Below are 22,754 nucleotides of genomic sequence, written 5' to 3' on the forward strand. Positions count from 1 at the left end.
CCCTTCTCGGGGCGGGGCCGACTCCGCGGTTACTCTTGAGTTTCCGGGCTCCCCAGCAGCTGCCGCGGCTCCAGGATGATGGAGACCGAGCGACTCGGTGAGGGGGAGGGGAGGAGAGCAGAACGGAATAGTTGACAGGAGTGACTTTTGGCTTTTAACCTGTGACCTTTCCTTCGTAGTGCTGCCTCCCCCAGACCCCCTGAACCTGCCCCTTCGAGCTCTGGAAGTGGGGTGCACTGGCCGTTGGGAGCTGCTAAACGTGCCAGGGCCTCCAGAGAGTACTGTGAGTGACTTTTGACTCTCACCTTTGACCTGCGGGCCTAGAAGAAACTCCACCCTGCTCACAGGAGGATGTAGCTTGACACTTGGACACTGTCATCTCCTCTCTGCCCCCTCCCACGCCTCTGGCTCATGCCGGACAGATCACACCCTACTGGAGCTCCTGTAGGGCGTGCTCCAGGGAGTGCTGGAGACACCAGCTCTCAGGGCTGCCCCCTTCACGTGTATCTTTCCTCCTTGGAGGTCGCTTCTGTCTACACACCTCGGCTTTTAAGCTCCTGAATCTGAAGGATGTGGCTAACACCTTTAATCCCAGCACATGGGAGCAGAGGCAGGCACATCTCTTGAACTGGAGGCCAGTTTGATCTACATACCAAGTTCCAGGCCAGCCAGGGCTACGTAGTGGGACCTCATCTCCAAAAACAGAAAGAGAAGAAGCAGAGAATTTAAGACCGGCTGGGTGACTTAGCCCAGAGATTCTCAACCCATTTGGGGGTGGGATGACCCTTTCCCAGGGGTCACATCAGATAATCCGGTACATCAGGTACATTACGGTTCACAAAAGTAGCAAAATTACAGTTAATAAGTAGCAACGAAATTATTTTATGGTTTGGAGTCACCACAACAGGAGGAACTGGTGCATTAAAAGGTAGCAGCATTACGAAGGGTGAGACCCACTGGCTTAGCAGATTAAAACGCTTACCCATGCAATCTTGACGAAACGGGACCAACTCCCCAACTTCGCAATGTTGTCTTCTGACTGCCCCGTGTGCGTGTGTGTACCCATATCCACACATTACACACATATCTACGCATAGCAACACATACACATAATAAGGTTTCTAAAGCACGAGTCCTCAGCTGAGCATATAGCCCTCACTCAGCATACACAAAGCCCTGGGTTTGATCCCCAGCCTGCACGACAGTCGAGTATGGTAGCACATGCTTATCACCCCCTCTCTTGAGAGGGTTTCATGAGTTCCCGGGTTTCATGAGATCCTGCCTCACTCAAAATGAGAATGCATATCGCTGTGTCTGGCCTGTGTGTGTCTGAAATTCACAATTTACATTAGTTGGTAAGCCAGGTGCTTCAGCTAGGGACATCTACCGTTGGATCTAAATACAAATTCCATCACCTCTTTTGTCTACCCTTTATCCTTTCCTAACCTAACACTTCTCAACTCTCCCTTGTCCCAGCTTCCCCATGGCCTCCCTCCCTGTGCCCCAGATCTGTGCCAGGAAGCAGAGCAGTTGTTTCTGTCGTCTCCGGCCTGGCTTCCTCTACACGGTGTGGAGCACTCAGCTCGGTGAGAAGCCTGCGGTGGCCCAGACCGGGGAGATCGACGAATGGAAGGAAGCAGGGGATAGGGAGAAAGGCGACTCCAAAATTCCTTTCCTTCTCTGCAGAAAATGGCAGAGGAAGACAGATCCCTGGTCGCTTCTGGCTGCTCTGGGGACTCCAGTCCCATCCGACCTTCAGGCCCAGAGACACCCAACCACAGGCCATATACTGGGCTATAAGGAGGTGAGAGAGAGGTCAGAGACCACAAGAAATGGAATTGGGAAAAAGGGTCAGGTCTTGGTCTCACTGGTTGTCCAACCGCTTGTCTCAGGTCCTGCTGGAGAACACGAACCTGTCGGCCACCACCTCCTTGTCCCTTCGCCGGCCTCCAGGGCCAGCCTCCCAGTCGCTATGGGGCAATCCGACACAGTACCCTTTCTGGCCGGGTAAGTCGGCGGTACAAGGGGGAACCTCTGTGTCTAGGGAATGGGCCCCTGCTGATACAGAAGCCTCTTATTTCCCCAGGTGGGATGGACGAGCCCAGCATAACTGATCTGAGTACTCGGGAGGAAGCCGAGGAGGAGATAGACTTTGAGAAAGGTGAAGTGGCCCACAGACTGCTGCTGGGCTTCCTATACTTTTCCAAATAGGGGAGAGGATCCTTCTTACCCCCAAGGAAAAAGGTGTCCTCCCTAGTAGCTCTTTAAAAAAAAACGGCCACGCCGCCATGCACACGGGCAGAGTACTGTGAATGTCTGTGTCACATGGTGTATAGTTTACAAAGTGGCTGGCCAGCGAGCGACCCATGCTGCTGCAGTGGCCAATGCCGCCTCTCTGTTCTCATCCTTCAGATCTTCTCACCGTTCCACCCGGCTTCAAGAAAGGGGTGGATTTTGCCCCCAAAGGTGAGGCGGGGAAGGGTTTGTAGGGGTGCCCTGCTCCCGCAGATGTGTGAATTGTGACAGGGTGACTACTGTTCCTCAGATCACCCAGCTCCTGTGCCAGGTTTGCTCAGCCTCAGCCGTCTGCTGGAGCCTCTGGATCTGAGTGGAGGTGATGAGGGTGAGGGAGAGGCAGCAGGAGGTCCTAGAGGGGATGCGGCCTCAGCCTCTCCCTCCAGCACTCCCCTGATCCGGGCAAGCAGCTTGGAGGACCTAGTGTTGAAGGTTGGTAGTTACCAGTGGTGGAGGGGCTCTGGTGTCCAGGTTGGGTTGGAGGTGACAGTGAGATCTCTCTGGGGCGTGAGAGGCAGGTGAGCTCTCTGGCTCTACCTCTGTCCCTCCTACCCGACCTCTCCAGGAAGCTTCCACAGTCGTATCCACCCTGGAGCCCCTCAAACCTCCACCTCAGGAACAGTGGGCTGTGCCTGTGGACGTCACCTCCCCCGTGGGTGATTTTTACCGTCTCATCCCTCAGCCGGCCTTCCAGGTACTGTGCCCAGGCTTCATCCACCTCTGGGTGGACCTGGCCATGCCCCTCAGCTGAGCCCTGCCTTGCCCTCTCTCTCTGCCCGAGGTCACATACCTGCCAGGCCTGTCTCGCCCCTTGGTCCCAGCCCTACACTGGCCTTTTCCTCTTTACCCTGCATGCCTACCAGGGGGCAGAGAGGCTGTCTCCCTCCAGCCTTGTCTGTTTCTTTCCCACAGTGGGCGTTCGAGCCAGATGTGTTTCAGAAGCAGGCCATCCTGCACTTGGAGCAGCACGACTCTGTCTTTGTTGCAGCTCACACATCCGCTGGGAAGACGGTGGTGGCCGAGTATGCCATTGCCCTGGCCCAGAAACACATGACCCGGTACATACGCCTCCTCGGCCTGCCCGCCATCAGTCTGCCCGCCATCAGTCTGCCCGCCTTCCTCCTGCATCCTTCCTGCGCCTCGCCTTTCCTGCCACCCTTGCCTTACCCTGAGGCCGTGAGGTTCAGGAGAGGCTGAGATGGGGTTCCAAGAGAAGTGAAAAGTCTAGCAGAGAAGAGGGGCGGAGAGGAGACCTGGGCTAATTTAGGAAGGGATGGTGTCATGAAGGAGGATTTGAGGTTCATTAGTGTTACAGGACATGAGCCTTGGGAGGGCTCCACGTGGAAGGCAGGGCACCCCACCTGTGAGTCTGTGAGGAAAGACTGCTGACTTTACACCCCATCTCTAGTACCATCTACACTTCTCCTATCAAAGCCCTGAGCAACCAGAAGTTTCGGGACTTCCGAAACACATTCGGGGATGTGGGACTGCTCACGGGGGATGTGCAGCTGCACCCAGAGGCCTCCTGCCTCATCATGACCACGGAGATCCTTCGGTGAGCGAGGGCTCTGTCTCCCTGGGGGCTTTGGGTGGGGAGTGAGCCTCCCTGCAGAAGCCTGGGGCTCAGTCTGAGCTTCCCCTCCCCAGCTCCATGCTGTACAGTGGCTCAGACGTCATCCGAGACCTGGAGTGGGTCATTTTTGATGAAGTCCACTATATCAATGATGCTGAGGTGAGCGCTGGGTGAACATGGTCTTCTGTGGGCCTTGCCTTACTGTCTGCCCCCATGTGAGGCTCTTCCCCCGACTGACCTGCCTCCCATGTGTGCAGCGTGGGGTCGTGTGGGAGGAGGTGCTCATTATGCTCCCTGAGCACGTCTCCATCATCCTGCTGAGTGCCACCGTCCCCAACGCCCTGGAGTTTGCTGACTGGATCGGGTGAGACCTGTATCCTGGGTGCTCAAGGGATGAGGACTGTGATGTTCCTCACTTGGGGTTGGGGAGCTCAGTGAGGAGAGGGGTCAGGGTATGGAGCCAGAAACAGCCCCACCTGGATGGCTGTTGAGTCCCCTTCGGGCCCAGAACATTTTTTGTTTGCTGAGATGGGATGGTGGGAGCCGTTCTTCTGGGCAAGGACAAACACGCTCATGGTCCTGAGTGAGGAACGGGCAGGGCAGAGGTCGGGCCTTGAACCAGTGGGAACAGAAGTGGGGATGGAGTTGCAGCTCATGACCCCTCACTCTGGGCCTCAGAAGAAACTGCCCTCTCCCCCCGTCCGTCGTCTGTCTAGGAGGCTGAAGCGGCGGCAGATCTATGTGATCAGCACGGTGGCCCGTCCCGTCCCCTTGGAGCACTATCTCTTCACAGGAAACAGCCCCAAGACACAGGGCGAACTCTTCCTTCTGCTGGACTCCCGAGGGGCCTTCCACACCAAGGGGTAAGCACGGCTGGGAGTGCTGGCTGGGCCTGTGCGGGCTGCGGGGTCTCACGCCAGCCTGCCTATGCTCAGGTACTACGCTGCCGTGGAGGCCAAGAAAGAGAGGATGAGCAAACACGCCCAGACCTTCGGGGCCAAGCAGCCCACACACCAGGGTGGGCCTGCGCAGGTGAGGGCTGGGAGCACCCAGTCTGCCAAAGGCTGCATCCCATCCCCTTCTCTCAGCCCTGGTCCTGCGGGGAGGGGAAAGGCTGGGCTTGAGGCCTGTGTCCTACTCCAGGTAAACCTGACTAGAACATGACTTCACCAGCTCCCCATAAGCCCTATCTCCTGCCCACCTCCCTCAGGACCGTGGGGTGTACCTGGCCTTGCTGGCTTCCCTCCGGACCCGGGCTCAGTTGCCTGTGGTAGTGTTCACCTTCTCCCGAGGCCGCTGTGATGAACAGGCTTCAGGTCTCACCTCCCTAGACCTCACAACAAGCTCAGAGAAGAGTGAGATCCACCTCTTCCTGCAGCGCTGTCTTGCCCGGCTCCGAGGCTCTGACCGACAGCTCCCCCAGGTATGTCTGTGTAGGTATAGGTAGGGACGTGGTGATCTGAGACCCGTCCTTCCTGTTGAGACTTCCTTCTACACCTTCTCTGATCACTGCCCTCTCCTCCCTCCTCCCCCGCAGGTCCTGCACATGTCGGAGCTCCTCCGCCGAGGCCTGGGTGTGCACCACAGCGGCATCCTGCCCATCCTTAAGGAGATTGTGGAGATGCTTTTCAGCCGGGGCCTAGTCAAGGTGAGCGGGGTGGGCAAGAGGCCCTTGGTAGAAGGGTCAGGACTTAGGCAGGGCAGTGCAGTGCAGTGTTTAACAACCTGGGTTCTGGATCCAGGCTACCTGAGTTCAAATCCCAGCTCCATAACCCTGCTTGAACTCTAGGTTTCTCACCTCAACCTTTAACAGGGATGTACGTATATAATGCAACACAACTCTGGACCTGAGAGGAGAAACCTCCACAGCTGGCAAGCATAGGAAGAGTACGAATAGTTAGAGATGCTGGCAGGAAACAGCTGCGCTCAGGATGGCTGCATTTAACTGCACATGTGGCCAGATGTAGGCTGTTGCCAGCTCACCACTGTTTGGCATCTGAGTACTGTTGCTGTTCTGCCCTGGCACTGTTTATGCAGATTAGTATAGTACACAAAGGAATCCTACCTTTGTGAGGGGACACATGCATTCGTCTTGTTCTCTGCGGTCCTGTTTATGATGATGGGGCTTAGACCTCGAGCCTCCACCAGGGGTGAAAGGCTGGTCGAGGGGCAGGGTGTTCACTGGGACAGTGGCTAGGCACATGTTGGGGGCGCCCCTTACAGAGAGACACATCGCCTGCCTCTCTGGCAATCAGTGATTGATAACAGGAATGAGGAAGTGCGTCTTCCTGGAGGGTAAACAAAGTCCTGCAGACAGTGATCTGAGTCCGGGCTCCAGAGTGGCGTGTAGTGAAAATTTTAGAATTTTGGTTTCTTTAAAAAACACAGGGGTTGGGGATTTAGCTCAGTGGTAGAGCGCTTGCCTAGCAAGCGGAAGGCCCTGGGTTCGGTCCCCAGCTCCGAAAAAAAGAAAAAAAAAAAAAAAAACAAAAAAAAAAAAACAAAACACAGAATTGGGGTTGGGGATTTAGCTCAGTGGTAGAGCGCTTGCCTAGCAAGCACAAGGCCCTGGGTTCAGTCCCCAGCTCCAAAAAAAAAAAAAAAAAAAAAGAAAAAAAAAAAGAAAAAAAAACAAAAAACAACACAGAATTATAAAAATGTATTTTTATTTTAATCCCAGGTGTGGGATGTGGGGCTGCTTCGGACTGTCCGCAGCAGCTGACTATGGTTTGCCTCGTGTTCCACCAGAGGCATGGTTTTGCTAGCTGCAGACAGTTTAAGTGGTTGTGTGAGGTTGGAATTCTGGGGTCTTTTCAGAGGGTGGACAAATGCTCGGCCCTGAGAGAGGCGGTGGTTGTTGGTTGCCATTTGTTAAGTGGTTGTGCGCAAAGAAACAACATGAAGAAATTAGATATTCTGACGGCGGAGACCAAACTGGTCCCAAGGAACTCAATGCCCCTGATCAGCAGGAAGCAGTCTGAGGATAACATCACCCCTCTCCGACCCCTGACTTTACTTTACTGGGGGATCTCTTTCCTTTCCCCTGTCCTTCTCTTGGGAGGGTGGAAGAGAGAACCCACAGCTACAGCCGTGTGAGCTCTGCCAGAGCTGGGCTACAGAAGTGCTTTGCTCATCCAGTCTCTCCCAACTCTGCCCCAGGTCCTGTTTGCCACCGAGACTTTTGCCATGGGGGTAAACATGCCAGCCAGGACAGTGGTGTTTGACTCCATGCGCAAACATGATGGCTCCACCTTCCGGGACCTGCTGCCTGGAGAGTACGTGCAGATGGCAGGCCGGGCGGGCCGGAGGGGCCTGGACCCCACGGGCACCGTCATCCTTCTCTGTAAGGGCCGAGTGCCTGAGATGGCAGATCTACACCGCATGATGATGGTGAGTGGAAGTCCTTCAGCCTAGCTGTCTCTCCTCTCTTCTGATGTCTCCATTTTACCTGGGAGAAGTCAGGTTAGAAGTGAGCAAGTCCAACTGCGCGGTGGTGGCACACGCCTTTAGTCTCAGAACTTGGAAGATCTGTGAGTTTGAGGACAGCTTGGTCTACAGAGCGAGGTTCCAGGACAGCCAGGACTACCCAGAGAAACTGTCTTGAGAAACAAAAACAAAAACAAAAAAAAGTGAGCAAGTCCGGGAAGGAGACCACCTCCTTTTTTCCATTGCCACTGTGGGTACAGTGCCTGATGAGGACCTTAAGAGCCCATGTCTTTCATCTTATTCCCTTAAGTCACTGAAGAGGTGAGCAGGGTGTTGGCTGAGGCTCCATGGCTGCAGAGCTGGGACCAGAGAACAGGCTGGGGAGCACAGTCTGGGGGTGGGTGAGCGCAAAGGACAGGCTGGGGAGCACAGAGGACAGGCTGGGGAGCACAGAGGACAGGCTGGGGAGCATAGAGGACAGGCTGGGGAGCACAGGTCTCTCACTTGGTCTCACTGACTTTCTGACTTGTTTCCAGGGGAAACCATCACAGCTTCAGTCCCAGTTCCGCCTCACATATACCATGATCCTCAACCTGCTGCGGGTGGACGCCCTCAGAGTGGAAGACATGATGAAGAGGAGCTTCTCAGAGTTCCCCTCCCGCAAGGACAGCAAGGTGAGGATAGGGTGAGCCCCATAGCAAGCTGGTGAGACAGAGGCAGGCTGGGACAGGGTAGGCATGCAAAGGCCAGTGGGTCGGGGAGGATGTAGAGGCTGGGCTGGCAGACTTGTCACAACCTCTACTTCTACTCAGGCCCATGAGCAGGCTCTGGCTGACCTCACCAAGAGGCTGGGGGCTTTGGAGGAGCCTGATGTGACTGGTCAGTTGGCTGACCTGCCTGAGTATTACAGCTGGGCGGAGGAGCTGACAGAGACCCGGAACATGATCCAGGTGAGTGAGTGGGGATGTAGAGGCGGGAGAAGGGACAGTGGGTCACACTGGTGCTCCTAAACTTAGTCCGAGTGTCCTGGTGTCACATCCTCCCGTCTCCCCGTGCCTGTCCTGTTCTCCAGCGACGCATCATGGAGTCTGTGAACGGGCTGAAATCTCTGTCAGTGGGAAGGGTGGTGGTTGTGAAGAATGAAGAGCATCACAATGCGCTGGGTGTGATCCTGCAGGTGAGGACGAGGGGTCCGCACCAGAGTGGGAGGCCTGGCACTGTCTCTCCGTCGGCTCAGGCTTGCGGTGACTCTGGTGTGCTCAATTTTGCTTGTTTCCACTTTGTCCCTGTTCCTGTCCCCCAAGAAGCTGCTTTTGTTGTTTGGCATAGTCACCCCTTCACAGCTCAAGGGCTTTGTGTGTGTGTGTGTGTGTGTGTGTGTGTGTCCCAAAGCTTGTCCTGGACTTTCTGCCTCCTATAGGTCTCCTCAAACTCCACTAGCCGAGTATTTACAACCTTGGTCTTGTGTGATAAACCTGCTGTGTCTGAGAACCCAAGGGACAAGGGGCCAGCCACTCCAGATGTGCCCCACCCAGATGACCTTGTAGGCTTCAAGTTGTTCCTGCCTGAAGGTGAGGTGAGAGCCAGGCAGTGCCCGGCTTCTTGGTGAACAAGATCCATGGTGGAGCCTGACCTAATTGGCTTTCCAGGGCCCTGCGAGCACACTGTGGCCAAGCTCCAGCCAGGGGATGTGGCTGCCATCTCTACCAAGGTGCTCCGGGTGAATGGGGAGAAGATTTCTGAGGACTTCAGCAAGAGGCAGCAACCGAAATTCAGGTCAGAGACTTAGGGGGACTTCTCCAGGGAAGGGAAATGTACCATGAGAGCGTAGAAAGGGACCATGAAGTGGGGTGTTGGAGGGACTTCCTCAGCCTGAGGGAGGCTCCTCTGGGAAAGCCTCTTGGCTCAGTTCACAAAGTCTGTCCCCTTCAGGAAGGACCCTCCCCTCGCGGCCGTGACCACTGCTGTTCAGGAGCTGCTGCGTCTGGCCCAGGCCTATCCAGCAGGACCCCCAACCCTCGACCCTATCAACGACCTGCAACTGAAGGATGTGGCAGTGGTAGAAGGTGGGCTCCGGGCCCGGAAGCTGGAGGAGCTGATCCGAGGCGCTCAGTGTGTACACAGCCCCCGGTTTCCTGCCCAGGTAGCTCCTAAGAGAGGCAGCTCCTCCTTCCTCAGCCCAGTGCATTCCTGCTGAGGGTGAGGGTGAGGGTGAGGGTGAGGGTGAGGGTGAGGGTGGTCAACGGTGACTGCTGTGGCTTTTCTCAGTATGTGAAGCTACAGGAGCGAATGCAGATTCAGAAGGAAATGGAGAGGCTGCGCTTCCTCCTGTCTGACCAGTCGCTGTTGCTGCTCCCCGAGTACCACCAGCGTGTAGAGGTAAAAGGGCAGGCTGGGGGTGTGAGGAAAGCTCAGAGACAGCAGGTCCCCCAACCCTCCCCATTCCATGCAGGTGCTTCGGACCCTGGGCTATGTGGATGAGGCTGGCACAGTGAAGCTGGCGGGCCGGGTGGCCTGTGCCATGAGCAGCCATGAGCTGCTCCTCACTGAACTCATGTTTGACAATGCACTGAGTGCTCTGCGACCAGAGGAAATAGCAGCTCTGCTCTCTGGTCTGGTGTGCCAGAGCCCCGGAGACCCTGGGGATCAGCTGCCAAGCACCCTCAAACAGGTAGGGGCCACCACCCCTCTCCTGAGTCCTGGTAAATGCCTCCCACACTGTGCATGGCTTCCTTCAGAACAGGGACTTCCTGGTCCTGAAACTGGAGGTCTTGACCGTCCTTTCCTCCTCTGCAGGGGGTAGAACGCGTCAAAGCTGTGGCCAAGCGGATTGGTGAGGTTCAGGTGGCCTGCGGCCTGAACCAGACGGTGGAGGAATTTGTGGGGGAGCTGAATTTTGGGCTGGTGGAAGTTGTTTATGAGTGGGCTCGGGGTATGGTAAGTGCCTGGGTTGGCAGGGGGCTGGCTGGGAGGTCACCCGGCCCAGGCACATTTGTCTTCACTGTGCTCCCCACAGCCCTTCTCCGAGTTGGCAGGGCTCTCGGGGACCCCCGAAGGCTTGGTTGTCCGCTGTATCCAGCGCCTGGCTGAGATGTGCCGCTCACTTCGAGGGGCGGCCCGTTTGGTAGGAGAGCCTGTGTTAGGGGCCAAGATGGAGACGGCAGCCACCTTGCTCCGGAGGGACATCGTCTTCGCAGCCAGCCTCTATACCCAGTAAAGGATGTGTGGATAAAAGCATAACAGCCGGCAGACCTGAGACGGAGGCCAGCCTGCTCTACAGAGCTTAGCTCCGGGACAGCCAGGGCTACATGAAGAAACTATGTTTTGAAAAACTTAAAACTATAAAAATAAAAAACAAAAACTACAGAGCAAACAGAGTGCTTGGAGTATGGTGACTTGGAGCCAGGTGACGCCATTCAGACGCAGCAAGAGACCCACTTAGAAACACGACTTTATTGTCTGCACGGAACCCAGATTTGTGTCCTCAGTCCTTGGGGGAGGGAGTCTTTGAGAGTGACGGGAGGTCTTGGGTCATAGCTTCCACATACCAGGAGGGCAGGAAGGCATAGGGTGCATCCCGATGGACAGACACAGTGACAGGGCCACCAGGCTCCCAGGAGAAGAGGTGGACAAGCCTGGGGGAAGATGGAGGTGTGGGGTGAAGCCAGAGGCTGAGCTGGGACCCAGAGGGGGGTGGTGCACAAACATGAAGGCCTTACCTGGGATCGTCCTGGACGACTGTGCTCTGGGCAAAGCTAAGGAAGGCAGCACAGAAGTTCATGCACACGGAGGGATTCCAGCCTTCTTGGTCATTCTGCAGGGGGCAAAGGGGCAGGAGATGGGGTGGCAGGAGGGGAAGGCAGGTGGTAAAGGGGCACGGGGTGGGGAAACATGGCCGCTCTGACAACCTTGCCTTACTTACCCTGACATTTTCAAACATCTCCATGGTAGGAAAGGTCTTTAAGGAACAGACGAAACCTTCTGGGTTCCGGAAGCCGGCAACAACATACGGGACCCCCGGGAGGAACGACTGAGCCCACCATTTCAGCAGCTTGTGCCTAACAGGAGATGCAAAAGGGTCAGCAGGACCCTCTACCCTCCCCTTCAGGCAGCGTCTATCCTCCAGACTCCTCCAGTCTAGGCTCCTCCTGTCCTCCCTGGCCAGAACCTGTAGAAGCTCCTCCACTGGCCAGGGCTGTGCATCTCCTTGGACGTCTTGAGCTCCACGTAGCAGGAGGGAGGCTGGGTGCAAGGGGCCTGGGGGTTTAGGCAGTCTACCTCCCCGGAGAATAGGAGAGGGTGGTTCCCCAGGCGGCTGCGTAGCACAGAGCAGAAGGCCACGTTGGTGTTAACTTCCCCAGAAGGGTCTGGGGAGCCTCCAGGTTTGTCTGCACAAGAAGAGAAGCCAGCAGCAGGGGAAGGGGCTCTCGACCTCTGCGGAAGGGGAGACGGGCCGCACGGCAGCGACAACTCTCACCTGCACACATGTACTGCTCAAACTTGTAGCCCATGTACATGAGCTCCCGGAGGAGGGGGGGCCTTGCAAGCCTCTGGGCCCGAGCAGCCGGGGTCTCCACCTCACTTAGATACAGTGTCCCTTGGAACCGGGAGGCTGCCAGCTGCCAGCCCTCTTGCCTCTCATACGGTGTGGTCAGCAATTTTGTCAGGTGCCCTCGCCATGTCACTGTGGCCCCTGCCAGCCAGCCTGGACCCCTGGGAGGGAAGAATTCGGGGTTTACGGTCGAACTCGAGCTTTAGCTCTGTTGACTCAAAACTCCCCACTAAAGACCCTTTGGCTCTCCCAACTTCAGAAAAGAAAAACGGGTCACCAGGTCAGCTTCTGCGCTGCGCTGCGCTTTGCTCACCCCTCCAGCTGGTTTCGGTGTTCCAGGACCCAGCGCAGCAAATGGTCCAACCTCTCTCGGACCTCCTCATCCCGGGGCTGGTATCGGTCAGGGTATCCATCTCTGAGGTCAAAGTCTGGGCCTGGGCCGTTGATGGGTGGTGGGCTGTAGTAGCGGAGGGCTCGGGCATCTCCGTGGTACTGGCGCTGTGCGTCCAGGGAGAAGCAGCCCAGTTCGGAAGGGCGCCGGTAGAAAGGGAAGGGTCCGGAGTACAGAGAAGGCTGTGTGCGCAGTGAGGGTAGCGACCGCGGTAATTTGTTCCAAGTCTTTGCCACCTCTGTCTTCTCAGCTTTTCTCTTGGTCCCTCTGGGCTCCATGGGGTCCTGAGAGGAAGCGTTTCCGTTTTAGAGCCGACCAGGACCGAGCGAGCTTCCAGGTCCGGGGTGTGAGTGTAGCAACTCCCCCTTCCCAGTCAGGAGCCGGGTGTCTCGTTCCCACCCACAGACACCCAAACGCGGTGAGGTCGAGGAGTTTGGGGTTTGGAGCAAAGACCAGGTTACCTCAAAGCTCCACCTCCCCGAGGCTATAGCATCAGGGCAGCACCTCAGAAGCCGGACAGGGATGCAAACGTAGAGTTGTTGCTCCAGATGACGCAACCATCCGCCCTCAGGGCCGGAGGGGGCGAGGTCGGTCCGCACCTGAGCAGGATCCCAGGCGCCGACTCGCGCCGCCGCGCGCCCCAGAGAGCTCCGGACCGCAGCCAATCAGCAGCGGCCCGGGCGCCGGAAGTGAGGCTGTCTTCGTCATCAAACTCAGACGACCAGCCAGAGGCCCCGTCGTCATCATTCTGCACCGGAAGACGCTATGTTCAGGAGTTCTTTCCCGGAACCCTGAAATTCGGGCTATGAATCGTAAGAGACGTCTCCTGGCGTCTGAGGTTTTTGGAGTGAAGCGACGGCGGGTGCCGGGGCCCGTGAGAGCGGATCCTCTAAGGGCGGAAGCAGGTAACCATGGCAACCCGGGCGTGGCGGGCCATAGGGTACCCACCCTTAGAGGAGGGGGAGGAGGAAAAGGTCCTGGGGTGAGTAACCATGACAACCCAGGCGTGGGGCTCGGGCGTCAGATTCTCTGAGTGCTCTCCACCCGGACCTGACCCCGCGCTCGCTCCCCGACAGGTTCGGCACGCGAGGCCATCGAAGAGCTCGTGCAGCTGTTCCCACGGGGGCTGTTCGAGGACGCGCTGCCGCCCATCGCGCTGAGGACTCAAGTGTACAGTCTGGTGCCGGACAGGACGGTGGCCGACCTGCAGCTGGTGAGGAGCGCCCTGGAGACCTTCGGTGTCTCTTCATCTCCCCAACCCTCAGCCTCAAGGGCACTCGCCAAGTCCCTGTCACTCAGACCCTCAGTGGAGCCGCCAGCCCATCAGCAGGCATTAGACCAAAGCAGATGCAGAGCAAATCCCAGGGCTTTGTTCGGAACTGCAGGCAGATGTCACATCCCACAGGCTTTCGTCTGACATGTTATGGCTGTTAGAGAAGCAAAGGTGTGCGGAAGGTCATCGGTGAAAGAGCTTGAGGGAGAGAGATGAGTCTAGTGTCAACTCCCAGATTTTCCTAACGGTCGGTTAGTGATTAGTGGATTGAATAGAGGAGCAAGGCACCGAGTAACCACTTGCCTGATGCGCACACTGAGTGGCGGGTAATAGACGGACGAGACAGTGGGCTCTGACGCTGCAGATCATTCTAGGCCCTGTGGTACACAAGGGGAAGGCATAAGGGGCTAAATGAGATCCTTGGGGAGACTAGAGGAGTGTTGTAACCTTGTGACCAAGTTTAGAGGGTGATTGAAAGCCAGGGCCGTGGTGTACGTTGTACAGTGTTTAATATCTGTGAAGGAGTGCCTCACAGGATCCTAGGCAATGAGGCCTAAGGATCACATCCACCTTCCAGTCAAATCCACTGGGCAGATTTCAGTCTCTGTTTCACAGGAACTCTCCGACCACTGCCTGAGTGAAAGGTTGTAACACTGTGAATGCCTCTCCCTGCTCCTTTTAACTCTGGCAGTTCCTTCTCAGCGTCCATCTTGCTTATATTGTTATGTTGTTTCTGACCCCAGGGCAAAGACTGCAGACTCAACCCAATTATAATTAAAATGTTTATTGATTACTGAGAGCAGGACAACAGTCTCTGAGCCATACAGAACAGAGTTGGAAGCTGAAGTAGGTATAACCCTGAAGGGGCGTCGTATTGCGTATTTATTTAAGGGATGAAACCGTGAAGAGAGGGGGAGCATCGTGGGCTGTAGCATCGTGTAATCATATTTTGACAGAAGGAATTGAGCAAGGGAATTCTCGTCAGTCAGGATAGGAGTTGGTCCCGGGGCCTGGGAACATGATCTTAGTTTGACCCTGCCAGCAAGATGAAGAAGTTGTCTCTGAGATGTCTGGACTCAGACAGCCGTTTACAACAGAAGCCGGCCAACTATTATGAAATCCCCAACTCTCCTAGGGCCCGGGACCTTGGATTTACTTTATCTCTATGATTAACTGGGGCCTGCAAATGAAGTGGTAGTACTCAGAGTTAAGTTTCTTTGGCACGTTCCCAACAATATATGCGTATTTTCACCAGGAACAGCTTGATTTTATGATTCCTTTTTACCTTGACAGTGAGATCATACTGCTTGCCTTACAGTCTGTCCATGTCCCTATAAGAAAATGCCAGAGGCTGTTTAGTCTACATCAGAAAGAACAGAGTTCATTTCTTTTTTTTTTTTTTTTCTTTTTTCTTTTTTGTCGGAGCTGGGGACCGAACCCAGGGCCTTGCGCTTGCTAGACAAGCCCGAGTTCATTTCTTAAAGCTGTAGAAGCTGGGAACCTAAGACCAAAGCCTCAGCTGGCTCAGCATCTGGTGAGGGTTGGCTCTGACTTGTTACTGTGTCCTCAACGGCAGAAGAGACGGAGGACTGGCCATAAGGGCATTGGTCCCATGTGGCTCTCAAGGCACAGTGACCTGCTGCTTTGTGCTGTCACTTTGTAGTCGATGGTGGTGCCGGGCATCGAACCCAGAGCCCTATGCATGTTGGGCAAGCGAGGCTTCCTGCCGTGTCGTGCATCACTTACCTGGTTCCAGCATCCGGAGAACACACTACGACACCATTCGCTTCTTGTTGAGTTAGCTGGGTGTTTGAAAGATCATTCCAAGTTGTCTGTAACAATAGTTACCCATTTCTCTAGGTTCCTATGTTAGGAGCCTGTTCCAATTTACTCATCCCTGTGAGACAAACGTATTTTTGATGGCTTATGAATTCACCTTAGCTTCCTAATTGCATTTTCATCAGTGGTCAGTTAGAAGCGCCCTCACACCTCCTCTGTGCTCCTTGGGTGGGGGTTGGTAAGAACTGTGGATCACACTTCCCAGTCTCCTGTCACTGAGCTCTGACTGAATTTCCAGCTCACATGACACGGTGGCCAGAGAATACACAAGATGACCCCACACATTTGAAATCGATAAAAGGCTTGTTTTGCATTATGTGGCCTATTTTGCTAAACGTTATATACGTGTACGTGAAAATACGTTATTTCCTTACTGATCTCTCTGTAGCCGAGGCTGTAATTGAATCAATCAATCTCTCTCTTTCTCTCTCTCTCTCTCCCTCTCTCTCTCTGCTGATTATTTAGTCCCTTGTTCTGTGAATTTATGAGAATTGGATTTATATACTCCTGAGGTGGGGGTATTTTATTTATTTATTTTGTTTGTTGTTTCCTGAAACTCACTCCATAGACCAGGCTGGCCTCGAACTCACAGAGATCCACCCGAGTCCACCTCCCAAGTGCTGAGATGAAAGGCATGCGCCATCGCTTTCAGCTCACTTTTTGGATTTTTATTGGCTATTCGTGTGTGTGTGTGTGTGTGTGTGTGTGTGTGTGTGTGTGTGTGTGTGTGTAAGTGTGTAAGAAGACTGCTAGAGGGAGGAGGGAGTCTGTTCTTTCTGTGGAAAGGGTAGGGTTGAACTTGGGTCAGCAGAGTCACCTCCTCAGCCCTGTCCCCAGCTCTTAAAAATTTCTCTATCTCTCTTTGCCTTCTCCCAGCTCACAAATCAAGTAGACGTTGGGTCTTCTCTTTGGAACCCTTCAACACTTCCGTGTTCAATAGTTTTTGCCTCTCTTTTATTACTGTATTGATTGGTTTATAATTGTCTTAGATTAATAATCGGTTTAGAAAAAGTGATTTTATTGTCGCGGCTATGTGCATGTGTGCATGAGTGTGTACAGCCTCAGATGCCAGAAGGGATTTGGCCCTGGAGCTGGGGAATTACTCGTTTCAGGTGGTTGTGAGCCACCAGATGCGGGGGCTGAACATGGGTGCTCTGCAAGAGCGGGAATTACTCAGCCAGCGCCCCAGCCCCCCAGCCCCCAGCCCCCCAGACCCCCCAGCCCCAGATTAAGCCTTCCGTTCAGTGCACTAATGCATCCCGCACTCACCGGAGTCTTGGTTCATTGACTTCATTTCTCAGTTTCAGCTCTTCTACCGGGACTTTTTGTTTTGTTTTGGTTCTGAAACAGGGTCTTATTATGTAGCAGTAGATGGCCTGGAACTCACTCGGTAGACCAGGCTACCCTTGATCTCACAGAGACCCACCTGCCTCTGCCTCTGCCTCCTAAGTGCTCCACCGTGACTGACTGGGACGTATTTAAGCCTCTTATCTTTTTTTATGGTTATTTTTTTTATTTTATTATTGTTTTTGGCCATGTGTGGTGCCATAAGTCTTTAACCCCAGCCCTCTAGAGGTAAAGGCTGGCAGATCTCTGTGAGCTTAAGGCCAGCTTGGGCCACAAGCTAATATTCTATTTGTATTAATTATATTTATATGCGTGCGTAGAAGTCAGGGGGTACTGTGGGGTTGAGATCTCTCCTCCCGTCACGTGATCCCAGGGGCTGACTCAGGCATTTGGGATCAGCAGCAGGCCACCCGACCCACTGAAATGTCCCATCAGCCCTAAGCCTGCTGTGTCCTTTCAGAACTTCCTAGCGGGAGCTCCTCATCTTGGTTTTGACCATTAGCAGCATTATGGCTTTGTTTTTCAAAAGCTTTAAGTCCTCTGAGCTCGACGTAGTCGTATGTCTTGCTAGGGTGTGGTGGGGTCATTCATCTGTGCTTACAACATGTAATGACCAGGGTAAAGAAGTCAGTGTCTGTACCTCCATTTATCATCCACCCATGTCAAGAACCTTAAAACACCTGTCTTCTAGTTCTTCCTAAAATGCCTAATGAGTAAACTGTAATTGACCAGGCTTCGTGCCCCGGACCTGTAACTCTGGGACTCTTGGAGTCAGACGGATCCTGCAAGTTAGAGTCCGGTGTGGGAGATAGAGAAACCGTGTCTCAAAAAGCACAACAAAACATAGAGCCCACAGTTCTGTGCTGTGTATGCGCCCTCCGCTCTTCCTGAGGAGGAGCACTTCCCTTTGGTGGCCATTCTGGTCTGATTACAGATCCAGTCCTAGGCCGCATGTCTTCTGAGTTTTGCTTCCTGTGTGCCCTGTTATTTTTGGCCATGTGCTGGGCAGATTTGCTCAGATCAGCAGATGTCCCTCCCTGTTTCCTTTCTCTCTACACCTTTGCTTGCTGTAATAGATCTCTCTGGTAATTCTTGTGATCCTGTGAGCTTTTTAATGTTTGAGCAAAAAAAAAAAAATGTTTTGTTGTTTTGAGACAAGGTCTCATTTTGTAACTCTGGCTGCCCTGGAACTCACTCTGTAGACCAGGCTGGCCTTGAACTCACAGATCTGTCTGCCTCTGCCTCCTGAGTGCTGGGACCAAAGGTGGAAGCCACTATGCCCAGCTATTTGCACAATTAAAACTTTTTTTTTTTTTTTTAGTATAGAATAGAGTTTATTCAGGGCATGGGGAGGGGAATTGAGAGAGTAGAGAAAGAGAAAGGCTGGGGGGGGAGAGGAGGAGAGGAGAGGAGAGGAGAGGAGAGAAGAGCAGTAGAGGCTGGCCATGAGCATGTGGAGAGAGGCGGGAGGGGAATGGAGAGAGAGAGGGAGAAGAGGGTAAGGGAACAAGAGAAACTTTTTTTTTTAAAAAAGACAACTTTTTTTTTCATGTGAGCAGATGTTCTGCTTACAAATATGTCCATGTCCCCATGTGTGCTCAATGCCTTCAGAGACCAGAACAGGGTCAGATCTGAAACTGCAGTTACGGGCAGTTGTGAGCTGTCATGTGGATGCCAGGAATCGAACCAGCATCCTCTGGAAGAGCAGCAGTCTCTTAACTGCTGAGCCATCTCTCCAGCCCCTTAAAAGATTTTTTTTTACAGATGTGTTTTATGTGTGTGGGAGCATGCAGACATGCTGCAGTGCATGTATGTTCCAGGACCCGTGTTTTATGTGTGTGGGAGCATGCAGACATGCTGCAGTGCATGTGTGTCCCGGGACCCGAGCCAAGGTCATCAGACTTGGTGAACTGCCTTTATCACTCTGGCCTTTGTTGTTTTGCTGCCCACAGAAGTCCTGGCTTGTTTGTTTGTTTGTTCGTGTTTGTTGTTTTTATTTACTTGTTTGTCTGCTTGGCTTTTAGGCAGGATCTTTTTTTTTTTTTTTTTTTTTTTTTGGTCTTTTTTTTTTTGGAGCTGGGGACCGAACCCAGGGCCTTGTGCTTCCTAGGCAAGCGCTCTACCACTGAGCTAAATCCCCAGCCCCAGGCAGGATCTTATACCCTAGGCTGGCTACAGACTCAAAGTTCTGCCTTCCCCCATCCAGTACCACGTACAAGCATGTGCCATCATGGCCGGCACCATTTTATTGAAGGATTTTATCCAGTGCTTCTCCCACGCCTCCACCCAAAGTCTAGACTGATGAGTCTTCGGGTCAGGACCTGACTTTATCACTATTTGTTTTTTCCTTTCGAAACAAGCTCTCGCTGCATAGCCCTGGCTAGCCAGTAGACCAGGCTGCTTCTGCCCCACGAGTGCAGGGATTAAAGGCAGGCCCTGCATCACTATTTACTGTAGTGACTGGTAAGGGTCTGCTCTTAGAAAACATGTCAATTGATCGGTTAGCAGCTCATGAGGCTGGGCTGCCATGAGGTGGGTAGGTGACTGGTCAGAAACAGCTGCTTGATGGTCACCTGAGTGTCCACACACACACACTCACACACACACAAACACGCACAGACAAACACACATGCACACACGCACCCACACTCATACACAGATACACACTTTCATACACACAAACGCGCACACACTCATGCACAGACACACACAAACATGCACACACACATACACACACTCATACACACACACATACACACACACATACACACACACACACACACACACACACACACACACACACACAACCAAACTCTCTGCCCCAGGGCTCAGAACACGGCTGCTTGGCTTACCCTGTCTTTCTCTTTCTGCTCTCATCTCTGTGGAGACAGAAGGAGCTTCAAGATCGGGGAGAGATCCGAGTCATCCAGCTAGGCTTTGACTTGGATGCCCACGGAATTGTCTTCACTGAAGACTACAGGACCAGGGTATGTGAGAGAGGGTGGGGCATGAGTGTGGTGGTCTCAGGAGGGAAGTTGGGCATAGAAATAACTGACGACAGAAACGTTATCCCTAGCCCGCGTCCTCATAGAGAGCACAGAGCTCTGGTAATGAGTGAGGTGTGGGGGGTATGGGGGAGGGAAGAGGGAAGTAGAAGGACCCAGGGAGAGGGGAGGCAGAGATAAGAGAGCCGCAGTGGGGGATGGGCTCATGCTGGCCACCGACATCAACCCTGGTTCTAGGTCCTCAAGGCCTGCGATGGCCGACCATGCGCTGGGGCGGTGCAGAAGTTCCTGGCCTCGGTGCTCCCAGCCTGTGGGGACCTTAGTTTCCAGCAGGACCAGATGACACAGACTTACGGCTTCAGGGACTCGGAGATCACGTGAGATGTGGTGGGGTCAGTCAGTTAGGCCTCTGGCAGGGCTTTTTCTTCTGAGTGAGCTGCGTTTCTGTTTAGTAAAGTGAAGTGCACTCCACCCTGCAGGAGAGCAGGCCTTGGGGAGAGCCTTGGACTAGAAATCAGAAGAACCAGAGGCTTGCCCAACATGAGGCCTAGCCAGAGCCATGCCTGATGATGCTCTGAGGGTAGAAAATGGCAAAGGCTGCAGGGTCTCCTCTAAAGAGAAGGTACTAGGCAAGGTCTCAGGACAGAAGGATGTTAGTGCCACACCCGGCTGGCCTCCTGCTTTCTAACTCCCCAGGAAGTAGTGGGGGCCGAGTGGGGAGAGTTCACAGGTCATGGTGAGCCCAGAGATGACCCCCACTCCTCAGGCACATTTTGGGGGCTGCACTCAGGGAGGGTTTCCCAAGGATGCTGTTTTATTAGCAAGCAGTCTTTACCAAGAGGACTGGGGAGCCGGCTTGCTTGGGAAAGTCTGTTGTGTGAGCACAGGGGCCTGAGTGAGCTCCAGTCCCAGCACCCGATAGCTGAGCATAGCGAGGTGTCTGGGACCCCAGTGCTGGAAGTCGGGGCAGAGGCAGGAGGATCCCTGATGCTCACTGGCTAGCGGGGTGTATGCAAACCAATGAGCTTCATGGTCAGTGAGAGATGGTAGCACAGCATATGGTCAAGCTAGGCGTGGCGCACACCTTTCATCCCAGTGCTCCAGAGCAAAGGCAGATGAATCTCAGAGTTTGGGGTTAGCCTGGTCTACAGAGCAAGGTCCAGGACAGCCGGGGCTATACAGAGAAACCCTGTCTTGAAAAATAAAAGGGAAAAATAGCGCGGTGTTTAAGAGCACTGGCTGCTCTTCTAGAGGACCCAAGTTCAATTCCCAGCACCCACAAAATGGCTCTTAACAGTCTATAACTCCAACTTCAGGGGACCCAGTACCCTCGCTGGCCATCACAGACACTGTACTGTATGCATGTGGTAAACATGTAGTCAAGCACGAATACATGTAAAAATGTCTTTAAAAAAGTCAACAGTTATTGCATATACGTAATGTAAACTTGTAGCTTCTACATGCTTCTTTACCTGCTCGAACAATATACTCTACACACGCGTGTGTACATGCACACATGTGCCTGCACACACCCATATATGCACATGTGCACACATGCACGCACACGCACGCACATGTACGCACACGTGCACATAAACACATGCCGGCACATACACTCACACGACCACACATGCCCGCACACACATACACACATGCATGCACACACACATGCATGCACACACATACATGTATGCACACATATGAGCGCACACATGTACACACACACACACACGCGCGCGCGCGTACAGAAGGACACCCAGGCAGCAGTGGTGGCACCAGAAGGGTAAGTGGATCCCTGCTTGGGTTGCTTGTGTTTCTGGAAGCTCAGTGTCCACGCATCAGCGGTTGGGAAGGGAGGGTTCTCCAAGCCCAGGCGGCATCATCATGGCTGCCTACCACCTGCAGGCACCTGGTGAATGCTGGAGTCCTCACTGTCCGTGATGCTGGAAGCTGGTGGCTGGCTGTGCCCGGAGCTGGGAGATTCATTAAGTGCTTTGTTAAAGGTAAGGTACTTCAGGTTGAACAACGCCCTTTGGAGGGGGTTTTTAGGGGTGTCCTTAGGTCTCCATGTTTGACTCACCTCTTCCTTTTCCTGGATCCTCTCCTCCAGGACGCCAGGCTGTACTGAGCATGGTGCGGAAGGCCAAGTACCGGGAGCTTCCCCTGTCGGAGCTCCTGGGCCGCAGAGTCCCTTCAGCAGTGCGGCTAGGTCTTGCCTACCATGTGCATGACCTCATTGGGGCACAGCTGGTGGACTGGTGAGTCTAGTCCTGAGACCTGGGAAACTGCAGGGACCAGGGTTGGCTTCCCTAAGTCATGCTTCAGTGAAGCCCAGTTTCTCTCAGTCTTTGTGTGACTCAGGACGACACTGTACTAAATTAAATTCTGAGTTTTCATCCTCGGGCTGAGGCAGCTGGCTCCAGTCTTGTCTTTCTGTTATACAGTGTCCCCACCACTTCTGGAACCCTCCTTCGCCTGCCAGATACGTGAGGAGTCAGCTCTTGGATTCTTCAGCTCACTGAGCGAGGTTCCCGGACGTGCCGCCCCAGGGACTGAGCGAGGTTCCCGGACGTGCCACCCCAGGGTGGCTGGACAAGTCACCACAGAGGGCGCAAGGCTCTGCTGCTGCAAGCTGAGGCTCCCACCTGAGCTGGGCTGTGGGCACTGCAGCCCTTGGTTCCTTCCGTGGGACCAGGAGCCAGGAGCCGAGCCAAGGGGATAAGAAGATGGCTGGAGACACTGGAGAAGGAAGCAGAAAACTCTGCCCTTCACGTCAGACTGAAATTGCCAAATAAATACTTGTGCCTGCACTTCTTCCCGGTGCTTTGTTCAGTGTGGTGTGTGCCGATGCCTGTGGAGAGGGTGAAGCCCAACTTAGGCCTGAGTTTCCTCATAGTTTACAGAGAGAACAAGGCTTACTAAGGCCAATTTCCCTGTGGGGTGAAAGTGTACCCCACTTCTGAACTACAGGCTTCCTGTTAGAGCCTATACGAAGCAGACTGTCTTGACTATGAGGCAAGGGTCCGGAGTCCATTCTAGTTTTGTTAGGAACT

General features: G+C 54.0%; 3 protein-coding genes across 5 annotated transcripts; 2 read left to right on the forward strand and 1 right to left on the reverse strand.

Annotated features, from left to right (window-relative positions):
• Positions 1-31: 31 nt before the first annotated feature.
• On the forward strand, positions 32-10,667 carry Skic2 (SKI2 subunit of superkiller complex). Of its 2 annotated transcripts, none has more exons than XM_087597026.1 (28): positions 32-97; positions 180-283; positions 1,477-1,586; positions 1,687-1,804; positions 1,893-2,007; positions 2,087-2,161; positions 2,413-2,466; positions 2,546-2,727; positions 2,861-2,989; positions 3,208-3,353; positions 3,704-3,850; positions 3,943-4,027; positions 4,126-4,232; positions 4,585-4,731; positions 4,804-4,900; positions 5,079-5,291; positions 5,406-5,516; positions 7,028-7,258; positions 7,831-7,968; positions 8,107-8,244; positions 8,367-8,471; positions 8,715-8,865; positions 8,944-9,070; positions 9,227-9,437; positions 9,563-9,673; positions 9,747-9,965; positions 10,091-10,231; positions 10,311-10,667. In XM_087597026.1, exons 1-28 carry the CDS (start codon positions 76-78, stop codon positions 10,509-10,511), a joined length of 3,735 nt encoding a protein of 1,244 aa, XP_087453152.1. In that variant the 5' UTR covers positions 32-75; the 3' UTR covers positions 10,512-10,667. The 2 variants fall into 2 exon arrangements, with proteins under 2 accessions (XP_087453152.1, NP_998724.1); NM_213559.2 differs by having other exon boundaries at positions 46-97; positions 2,555-2,727.
• A 65-nt stretch (positions 10,668-10,732) lies between these two features.
• Positions 10,733-12,879, reverse strand: Dxo (decapping exoribonuclease). Of its 2 annotated transcripts, NM_212497.2 has the most exon segments (7): positions 10,733-10,929; positions 11,014-11,108; positions 11,217-11,352; positions 11,463-11,682; positions 11,772-12,007; positions 12,160-12,521; positions 12,699-12,817. In NM_212497.2, coding segments are annotated over 6 exon segments (1,194 nt in total). In that variant the 5' UTR covers positions 12,516-12,521; positions 12,699-12,817; the 3' UTR covers positions 10,733-10,778.
• Positions 12,880-12,995: 116 nt separating this feature from the next.
• Positions 12,996-22,511, forward strand: Whr1 (winged helix repair factor 1). The gene is given in 7 exon segments (NM_001013197.3): positions 12,996-13,142; positions 13,314-13,450; positions 19,588-19,683; positions 19,939-20,078; positions 21,607-21,704; positions 21,812-21,959; positions 22,146-22,511. Coding segments are annotated over 7 exon segments (765 nt in total). The 5' UTR covers positions 12,996-13,042; the 3' UTR covers positions 22,192-22,511.
• Positions 22,512-22,754: the final 243 nt, after the last annotated feature.

This window comes from Rattus norvegicus, chromosome 20 (assembly GCF_021556685.1).
Source record: "Rattus norvegicus strain SHRSP/BbbUtx chromosome 20, alternate assembly SHRSP_T2T, whole genome shotgun sequence".
Classification (NCBI taxonomy): Eukaryota; Metazoa; Chordata; class Mammalia; order Rodentia; family Muridae; genus Rattus; species Rattus norvegicus.

What these genes read in the sequence shown, in the direction of transcription:
- Skic2 (XM_087597026.1), top strand. Translation starts at nt 76, where the DNA reads ATGATGGAGACCGAGCGACTCG. An exon ending in TGGAGGACCTAGTGTTGAAG is followed by an intron (nt 2,728 to 2,860) that starts GTTGGTAGTTAC and finishes CGACCTCTCCAG; the next exon opens with GAAGCTTCCACAGTCGTATC. An exon ending in ATGAGTGGGCTCGGGGTATG is followed by an intron (nt 10,232 to 10,310) that starts GTAAGTGCCTGG and finishes TGCTCCCCACAG; the next exon opens with CCCTTCTCCGAGTTGGCAGG.